General features: G+C 39.7%; 1 protein-coding gene across 1 annotated transcript in view; it reads left to right on the forward strand.

Moving 5' to 3' along the window:
• ints2 (integrator complex subunit 2) overlaps positions 1 to 4,954 on the forward strand; it is a 25,827-nt gene extending 20,873 nt beyond the window's left edge. Inside the window, 7 exon segments of the mRNA XM_034683610.1 lie at positions 65 to 190; positions 573 to 774; positions 1,295 to 1,576; positions 2,229 to 2,336; positions 2,475 to 2,580; positions 3,253 to 3,429; positions 4,328 to 4,954. Coding sequence (XP_034539501.1) covers positions 65 to 190; positions 573 to 774; positions 1,295 to 1,576; positions 2,229 to 2,336; positions 2,475 to 2,580; positions 3,253 to 3,429; positions 4,328 to 4,509 — 1,183 coding nt within the window. The 3' untranslated portion in view covers positions 4,510 to 4,954.
• The last annotated feature ends 5,528 nt before the right edge of the window (positions 4,955 to 10,482 follow it).

A 10,482-nucleotide genomic window follows, 5' to 3' on the forward strand; every position in this document is an offset into this window, starting at 1 on the left:
ATAAAGATATAAATACAAGCAGTTTACATGAACGAGCATTTAAAGTGATGTTTCTGTGTTACAGGTTATGGGTGATGACGGTAAACGCCCTTCAGCCTTCAGCTAAGCTGCTCCGGCAGCAGAAGTACACTCAGAACGACCTGATGGTGGACCCTCTCATTGTGCTGCGCTGTGATCAGAGGGTGTACAGGTAACTGCAGAACATGTCGACAGCCATTCGTGGTAACAAACAGCACAGACACACATTTAAGTTTGTGCTAAACTGGGTGGTCACACATTTGTTTTTTTGGGTGGTATGTGAACCTATGTGTTCAGAAGTTGTAACTGCATGTATGCAATCTGTATAAACATTGGCATGTAGTGAAATACACACCATTTTGACCTCTGCAGGTGGCTGCATTTATTGCCACAGAATATATATTGTCATCTATTTCTGTGATATTTGTTTTTTTTATGTTCAGGGTTTTTTTCATTTTTCCTGCAAAATGCAAAGAAATATATATCGCTTCACCATCAACCAGTAAATACAAATACACAGCTTTAACCTTTTTTCCCTTCTTCCTTTTTGGCAGGTGTCCTCCTTTTATGGACATTGTCCTTCACATGCTGAATGGATACCTGCTGGCCTCTAAAGCCTACTTACACTGTCACCTGAAGGAGACGGGTGACTTTGATCGACAGAGCCAGACAGTCTCAAACCTGGGCGTCCCTGGTCAGCCAGATACGCCTGAGGTCACCAGGGAGGAGTTGAAGAATGCCCTTCTATCTGCACAGGTAAAAGACACATTCACAGGACGTTTGTGTCCCCATACATTCACATGTTTCTTCAGGGTTTGGAAGAACTTCTAATTTCTTTGACTCAGGCGTGATCATAGGCTTCAAGTGATCATGTGGAAACAACCTGGCTGTTACATATCCACTGTGTTGTACTTATTGCTCAGAACTAACCTAGGACAGCCTATATGGACAATTTCAACCTTACACTGCAGTGAAATTTACATGTGAGCAAAACACATAATGCTATAAGTGAATTAATTAAAGGAATTACCATAAACCGTACACTTTGCTTCATTAAGCATGTCACTACATCATTTTCAGAGCTGATCTGCCACCTTAAGAAGACTTTTACATACATGTTTCATGTCTGGGACTGTTTTTCTCAATTATTTCAACTCCACATGAATGTATTGTTTTCTTTTTGGATAGAAGGCTTTAGTTAATCCTAAATTCAGAAGTAATCTGAAATGTTTTAAAGAATTCTAAGAGATAACCTTTTCTTTCTGTTTAACCCCAGGACAGCGCAGCAGTCCAGATTCTCCTGGAGGTGTGTCTTCCAACATCTGAAGAGCAGCATCTGGGGGCCAACACAGAGAGCCTGCTGAGGAGCATCAGGGGCCCCGCGCCAGGGAAATCTAAACAAGGAAACCTGGGGCCGAGAGCCACAGGGAGCACAGAGGAGGCCGAGCCGGAGGGAGGCCTTCTCAGCGACCTGAGGGAGGTGCAATGTCTCATCTGCTGCCTGCTGCATCAGATGTTCATCGCAGACCCAAACATCGCCAAGCTGGTCCACTTTCAGGTAATACGAGTCAGAAATACAAGTGAGCTGCACATTTAATATCTGCCCTTTCACTGTGGAAGTTGTAAAGCTGGCGAGTTCACAGAGTCAGAAACATTAAACAGTGTGTTGTATTACGGTCTAATCCAGGTCCAAGAGGGCCATGTGTCATGTTTGACCTTTTGGCTTAAATCACAGCCTCTCTCTGACATGCCTGCACGACCACATTTTCTTGCCTCCCTCCAAGTTTTGCCATTAGAAAGTAATGATATCATGCTGAAGCCCTTTTTGCGAGTAGTTGAGTTGATAGTGCCATATGGCTGAAAATACCTTCCAGTCAGTTTTTCAAGAAGAGCCAAGTCATGCTGACCCCATTAGTCATCACACTCTGCCATGGCTTTAGTGGTGAGTAGCTGCAGCTCTCCCAGGAGGAGCAGACGGCCATATGGTGACTTCATCAAACCAATCCCTCCTCTTTCACCCTAATCCACCACCATCCTCACTGCCAAGCACACTCCACTCTTTCAATTCTCTCACACGTTTAATGTAAAAGTGCTTAAACCAGGACATGATTTAAATCACTCCGTATTCTTCACTCCTCTTCCTCTCATCGTTCTTGGGTTTTATCATCAGATTTCTATTCTCTGTTCTCTCCCTAACTCTTCTCTGTCAGGGTTACCCTCAAGCTCTGCTGCCTCTCACTGTGGCAGGCATCCCCTCCATCCATATCTGTCTGGACTTCATCCCAGAGCTGCTGGCTCAGCCCCAGCTGGAGAAGCAGGTGAGCCCTCCCTACTCCCCCCTTCTTCTCTCTCATCTCTTCTCTTATTACTGGCGTTAAATCCTAGACTTGTCCTGTGCTCGTGCCTGAATATATCAGGGGTTGTTTTTAAAAGAAGTTGTGAATATGTCCCCACAGATCTTTGCAATCCAGTTGCTGTCATACTTGTGTACTCAGTACGCCCTGCCCAAGTCTCTCAGTGTGGCCAGGTTGGCTACCAGCGTCATGGGCACCCTCCTCACAGGTCAGTCAACCTAACTGTCATTGTTGTTTTGTCTTTAAACCTCACACATTAAAGAGGGAACATTTTTACCCTGTTAGATTTAAGGGCCAACCCACAGCAGAAATGGCAATTATAGCCAATTAACCTGCCATTACAAAAAAAAAAAAAACAACTACATCTATAGAGCATTATACAGGCGCAGATTTAAAGTGGTGTAGTTCAGTATTACTAGAATAATTTTCAGTATAATTTTAGGGAGTTCTTTCGAGGAGGAGGCCACCTCTGGGGAAAACTGTACTATCTTTACTTTTAAAAATAAAATGCAGCATAAACATGTGTACAAGAGGATTTTAGAGTATGTATATTAACTTCATTTCAACGTTTTTTTAATACATCATTAAGTTTCATCAGGCCTTTGTATTGACAGGATACCCCTCACACACTCTCAGCATAATCATATCATACACAATACACCAGACGACTCCCTTTTGACTGTTTAGATCACAGCTCATACAGTTGATCAGCTCTGTCTTACAGTATGTCTGGATATTTGTATCCCTTTATTTGGCTGCCACCACCTGGCCTTTGGCTGTCAGTGCATCATCCCCTCTCCATTACATAAGTGTACAGTGTGTACCAGCTCATCAGCCACTGTATGTTTGCTATAAGTCTGTGTTCTGATTTTTTTTTCAGTGCTGACTCGTGCCAAGCGTTTCTCCTTCTTCATGCCCATCCTGCCGTGTCTGGTGGCCTTCTGCCAGGCCTTCCCTCCTCTTTACGATGACGTGGCTGCTCTGTTAGTACAAGTGGGCCAAGTCTGTGCCTCTGACGTCGCCACTAAAGCCAGAGACATCGACCCTCTCATTGCCCGTAAGTTTCATCGATCATTAAGAATTTTTTCAATTATATTTTGTATTATTAGTGCTGAAGCGTAACATGTATGTAGTAGTTTTCATTAAGTTTATCAAGTAAGAACCACTTTATGTAGATTTTGAAGTATATCCCCTTAAAGATTATAACCAGAAATTGGTGTTCCTGATCTTCCTCTATCACTCAGGGCTCGAAATTTTGACCATTTTGGTTTCATATGCTCATAGAAATTAAATCTATATGAACTTAAGATAAAGTTCTCTATAAAACATTTACCATTCCAGTGGCCGGTGGTTGACTAGGAATGCCTACTAAGAGGCACCGTGTTATGACGTCGTCTGAGACTACCAATCTATCACCGTTCTGTTCCATCCTAGCTTACATAACCAATCAAACATCAGCTGGACATTCCTCATTTTCAATGCTGATTTCAGATTGGCTAATATTGAACTTTAATCACTCTCTCTCATTGCACCTTATCGCCACGTGACAAAGAGCTTACTAGGACAAATTCGGACAAGCTGAAGAGAGAAGATGAAGAGAACACAGAGGGATTTCTTTTGTTAACTACCTAACCTTGATGGTGATGGAGATGTACTGAATGTTAAGTTTGTTGTTATGGTCCAAGATGAATGTCCCTCAGGGGACAATAAAGTTTGTCCTTATCCTAATCCTTGTCCTTGAATGTGGACCCCAGGAAGAGCAGCTGCTGCATTAGTGGCAGATAATGGGAGTCTGACTAAAGGAATCAAGGAATGGGGATACACCAGTAGCAAAGACGGCGCATAGTTTTCTGGGAGCGTGGCTGAAAGACTTTAAATCCCTCCGTAAAAAAAGTATTTTAAAAACAATTCTTTGTGCTTTAACTATAACACAGGTTTATCTTTCCCTCCCTCAGGTCTGCAGCATCTGAAAGAGAAGCCTCAGAGTGCAGCTGTTCCAGGAGGAGCCTCCTCCAAGCTGACTTTACCCCAGAGGACAGCAGAGGAGCTGGGTGGAGCTGACCCTGACGTCCAGCTCTGCTACTGTGTCGAGGCCACCTTCATGGAAATCATCAGCTCCACCCTCCATGGACTATAGAGCTCTGTAGAGATACAGGCTTGTTGTGGAGGGAGAGGAGGGACCAGACTCAAACCAACAACTCTTAACACTTCCTCTGAAAGAGACTATAACACACCTGTGAGGGCTACGTTCAGCACATCCTGTCATGTTTAACAAACAGACTCTGACTCATGTCACCTTTTGTTTGGGACACTCACTCTGTGCTCATGATAGGACATAATGTGCTGTTTCCATCCATCCCAGTCCGTTTAGTCTGGACTTCAAGTACTGACCACTGTCAGGCTCCTTTTTGACTCCCTGTAAATAAATAACGATTTTCAGTGTATTTAGAAAATGTTTGTTCTCTGTCACGGTTTGTAGAAATTAAAATATTGAGAATGTTAAAATGGTCCATTTTCTCGACCATGACGCATATTTTTGTAAGATCTAAACATTTGACCTTTTTACCCAGAGGCTGAAAAAAGGAAAATGTTGTCTTGAAATAATTTGTAGAGTTTTTGTTTTGTATTTGTTTGTAATAAAACAAAAAAGAAAAAAAAAACATTTTGATTGATGAGGTGTGTTTAAGTGCTGATGGGAACATTTTGGTTTATTAATTTGTGTTGTGTCAGTATACTCAAGCCTCCTGTCTGATCACGTTCGTCAGCTTCCTTGAAACTGGCAAAGGCAAGAAAACCACTAAATAAGCTAGCATTCAGCTGGGAAAAAAACCCAGATGCTCTTTGAAAAAATGAGCAGACGGAGGAGCGCAGCATATTTTCTACTGTCACCATTGAGCATGAAACCACTTTTGTTTTTCTAGTTTTGGTTTGTCTAAGATCGAAGTCTTTCACAATGAGAGCACAGGAAGGTCGTCTGGCAGTTATTGTAAATGAAATGTTTGAAAGCTTTAGTTTCATGCACACACTGTTTATAAGATGTGGACTTAGACTCTTGGGTAAAAAAGTGGAACTGATGGAGTCTGATTTATCAATACAATGATAACATTTGATCTATATTTATTTGAATTGAATAGCTTAGATGTAACTAACACTCATCTTATTTTTTTCTGACAGATTCAATCTCGATTCCATTTCATAAAGTGAAATTGTGATAAATGTCTCAATTTGAAAAATATTTATAAAATATATTTTTTACACTACACATATTACAGTATTAGGCATTTATATTATTTATCATATTGTGTACATAAGCTACAGTGGCGGCTGATCCCTTTATATTTTACTTTGAGACACTAATAGTGATGCCTCTGAATGACCTACCACATCAAATAAACCAGTAGTGACAAGTTTTAACTTTCCTGTATAGTTGCCAGAAGCTGCTGTTGTAGGGTTTGTGTCAGGGCTACAGAGCAAGACTTTTTGGACATTTCCCACAGCAAGGACTCAGTGAAAGATACTTTTGATTGTTAAAAGACAGCTGGATGAGGTTATCTTATGGAAATCAGCTGGATCATCCTGGTGTAATCACACTTGTGATCTTAATAATAATAATAATAATAAGAGGACACTGTTCCTCCCAATCTTGCCATTCTTTGTATTATGTTTTCGGCTAAGATGTTGACAGCAGTTTGGCACACATTACTGTTGTATTGATCATATGCAGAGAGTCCAGTTTTATTTGACTGGCATATACATGCAGTACACAGACACACACACACACACACACACACACACACACACACACACACACACACACACACACACTCAGGTTAGACATTTCCATAGTTTGTCAAGCAGTTTTATAGGTGTTACTTCTTCCACTTCTTCTACTTCTTCCTCTTGTTCTATTTTTTCCACTTCTTCCACTTCTTCTACTTTTTCCACTTCTACTTTTTATCAAAACGTTGCCAATAAACATATTTCTGACAGTTACTTAGTGTGGATGAATTTGCCCACAATTTTTGAGGGACTGAGTCCTCGCCTACACTCCTGTCTTGTGAAAAATGTGTCCGTTTTTTAAATGTATTTATTTATTTGTTTATTTATTACATTCTCACATATATTCTTATTTGTTACAATACACAAGCAACATAAGAAAAACGTGTTATGTTCATATGGAAAGAAAAATACCAGCAGTTTGTTGCAGCACAGTCAAAATAATCCCGCCTCTGACAAGGTCATGATATCTGATTATTCTTTGTTTTGGGACAGCACCTGGGGCGGCTAATCAGATTTCCAAGGGGGCCCCTACCACTCCTTGCCACCCCTCTAGATACACCCCTGCCCACTTGTTATCTCACATCTGACTAAAATGATCAGAGGTTTCTCAATATATTTCTTAATCTGTATATTTTGTGACACGATGAAAGCCTCTCATGTAACTCTTCATCTGCATAATAATTAAAGATAACTTGTAAAGTTTTTGGAAAAGTCTCATATTTTAATCTCAGTCTGATTATCTCAAAAAACACTGCTGATTTATTAAGTAAATTCATTCAGATGTTCTTCTGCCTATCATTCAAAACCTCTAACTGCTTCAGAAGTCACAGAGCCTTGTTGAACGTCGTCTTACTCTTTTATTCTGCTCTCTTACTGCAGTTATTGTTTGACATTAGTCTGTTTTTTTAAGGCTGCACCGTCATTCCCTGATAGATATATCCTAATAATTCACCAGAGGGCAGTCTTGCCATTCTGAAAACAACAGATCCATCCTGTCATACTGAAACCGTTAATTTTATAAACCTATCAGAGTCAGCAGAGAGGAATCTGAAGACATTTTGAGATTTGCACACAGGAAATTAAATTTAAAAGTCAGTGTGAAATGCCCTCATGTGATTATTCACAATTATGTATCCTTGGTGTGAATTATTTCTTTAATTGCCTGCCTCTATACACTGACTTTAAGATAAGAAAGGATCATGTACATAAGAAATCGTTACCAGGGAATTAAATGGGTAAAATATGAATACCAAAACCAGTAAAATAATTAAAATACAAACTTGTAGCTAATATTCAGCATTTTTTGTGTTCTTTTATGTGAAGAGGACTGAGTGACTTGCAAACACAACCTTCCCCCTCATCTCTGTCTCTGTGTTTTGCAGTCATTATGCAGCGCTCTGCATCAGTTTGTTGTTTTGCTGCTGCAGTTCCTCGATGCTGTGAGAAATGCCTGAAGCAAAGTGAAGGTGAAATCACAGAGCAGTTTTGTTTTCTGCAGCATTGCCAGTTTGCTTCTAACACCGAGCACCCAAAATACAACTCTTTAAAATCTGCAAGAAGAGGATCCCATAGAGGAGACAGAAGCAGGTTACAGTGATGTGTTTACTCTCGTTTCAGAGTGGAGACAGGTGAGGGGAAGTTGAGGTGATATTCATGATTCTCCACAGGTTAAAGCAGCAACATAAGTTGTGTTAAGTTGTTGTGTGAAGGTTGCAGCCTCATAAATATCTCATGATAGTTTTTTTTGTAGTTAGTCACGAGCTGTCATGTAGCAAAGTCTGTGAGGAAGTTGATGTTCACATTCATCAAACAAACTGAGCTGATTAAGACGTGAATGTGACAGAACATAACTACTCCTCTCATTCATGACACAAAGGCAGCTGATATGTCCAAATATATGTCATAACCACCAGATGGATTTGTTGAGGAAATTTTAAACAAAAGCCTGTCCTCAAATTACTTTTTTAAGTTCAAAGGTTGGTGGAATATGAAGATACTGCAATGCATCACAATATTTTGAATAAAAATGTTGTGTCCATTACTAGTCCATTACATGTTTGACCAACATTTTGATGTAATTGATCAGTAAAAACATTGATACGTTGACATCCTCAAAATCTCACCATCAGATTTCTGTCTGGTTTTGGGTACAGTGTTACAGTGCCACACAATACACACTCCAATAAGTGAATAAGGGGAGTACTGGCACTTATTTTTCTCCACTTAAAGCACTGGTTTGTCTCTGATTCTTAATCAGGACAAGACATTGTGTCCTTTTCATATCATCAAGAACCCTTGATCTCAGTCATTGTGTTAAATCTCTTTAAAGCTCCTGTGAGTGTCAGTATTTAAGTGGTTATGAAACAGACTGAAATTAATATTAATGCCTCTTTAGGACCTACAAAAGCAGACAAGACCACCGTACCAAGATTATTACTTTTCTATGTTATAATTTTTAATGTCTTTAACTGCTTTGGGGTGTAAGTGTCAAACCCAGAATACTAAGGGGAAGTTCTCCTTAAAACAAAACACTTTTTTCCATAGCAGAGATTCAAAATGAGTGATTTATTTGACTGTCCCAAAACAGCAGATTGAAATTTCATGTCAAGAGACACTCTCCACGTTTTTACAGGACAAAATCAGTACCACTTTGTCCACAGGGGGCACAAAAATCAACCCAAACAGAAAGTTCCTCAAAGGAGCTTTAAAGGAAGTGTTCAAGACATAAACATTGAAGCATACTGATCTTTCTTGGATACACATTTTCTATGGATTATCTATCAAGATCAGATAGGGATTCTAAATTAGTTTTGAAACAAGAACAGTTGGTTTTGTCCATAAAGAAAAACAGAGTTGTGTTTTGTAATGTCCATTGAGGGGATAAGACCTTCATGTCTTGTTAATAATTCTGTTTAGATACGTAATGGTAATAGGGATTCAGTTGCAGTGAGTCTGTGGATTTGAGCTGAATGTCTTATTTGCCGTTTGTTCTTTTTCGAGGCTTTGCACGTTCTCAAAGGATGTGTAAACACCTTATAGAAAAACACAACAAGGTCTCTCTAGCTCTTTAGAAATCACATTAGAACACCAGAGGGAAGTACTTAGCAGGTTTTCTTAATGCACCAAGAAAGGTATACACCACCTCCAGCTTTTTAATTCACAGCACAGCTCTCTCTTTTTCTGTTTACTTTGCCGGTAATAAAAGATGAGCCCTTGAGAGGCTGCAGAAAATCCCACTTCAGCCTGTTACAAGAGTCATTGACGTTAGCAGAGAATTCTTCTCCTCTTGGCCTCATTGGCCCTTTGAGCAAAAAAGGTACTTCAGGTATAATGCGGCAAAACACCCACATACTATACTGCTCTGACTACTGCTAAGCTCCTACAAGAGCTGTGTTTGTCTCCTTAGTGCTCTCTGAAGGACTTTTCGAACCTGCTACTTGAATTAAGGAAGGTCCATCAAACTGTACAGTTATCAGGCACAGCACAGGATTGATTTTGCTCATATCTAAGTAACTGAAAGCTTCACTGTTTCTACTGAGGATTTTATGTCTGACTCCTCAGCTCTGTTATTTGGTGTCCTGCAGGGCTCAGTCCTAGGGCCTGTAATTTTCTCTATCTACATGGACAGATGAATCATCTATATGCAGATGATATACCGCTTCACTTTTCCTTTAAACCTCATGAGGCTTTTAACTTAACTTAACTAGGCTACAAGACTGCCTAAATGTTATTAGGGACTGGATTGCCAAGAATGACCTATAACTAAACGACAACAAAACAGAAGTATGGTTGTCAACCAAGACAAGCATGTTCCTGCAATCATGGAAAGCATTGGGCTTCTCTCCACCGCAGCTTGCTTTAACCCTCCTGTTATGTTTGTTTCTCAGGAACAGCAATCATGTTCCTGGGTCAGTTTGATTAAATCAATATTCAGTACAATAGTGCTCTTAAATCCTCACAGATCATGGTTTAATGAGGATATCTCACTCATTTTTAAAGAAAATTCATGTTAAAATCAGAATCAGAATCAGAAATACTTTATTTATCCTGGGCGGAAATTCAGTAAAATAAAAGTGTATGTCACACAGTTGCAAATAAACAATTAGTATTTGACTCTTCTGACCCCTTTTAGCCTCCACCTTGACTGCCGGGTCAAATTGACCCACAAACAGTATCTATATCTATAAATGGAAGGGGGGGTTGCAAATATGTGAAACCAACCATTTTCATTTGATATGTTCATTTCACCTATTAAGCCAAGCAGAAGAAGTTTCATACTGAAAAAATACTTTTGACTTATTTTTTTTTAAACTTTAAAAAGGGTCAATTT

The sequence above is a fragment of the Notolabrus celidotus genome, chromosome 5 (genome assembly GCF_009762535.1).
Source record: "Notolabrus celidotus isolate fNotCel1 chromosome 5, fNotCel1.pri, whole genome shotgun sequence".
Classification (NCBI taxonomy): domain Eukaryota; kingdom Metazoa; phylum Chordata; class Actinopteri; order Labriformes; family Labridae; genus Notolabrus; species Notolabrus celidotus.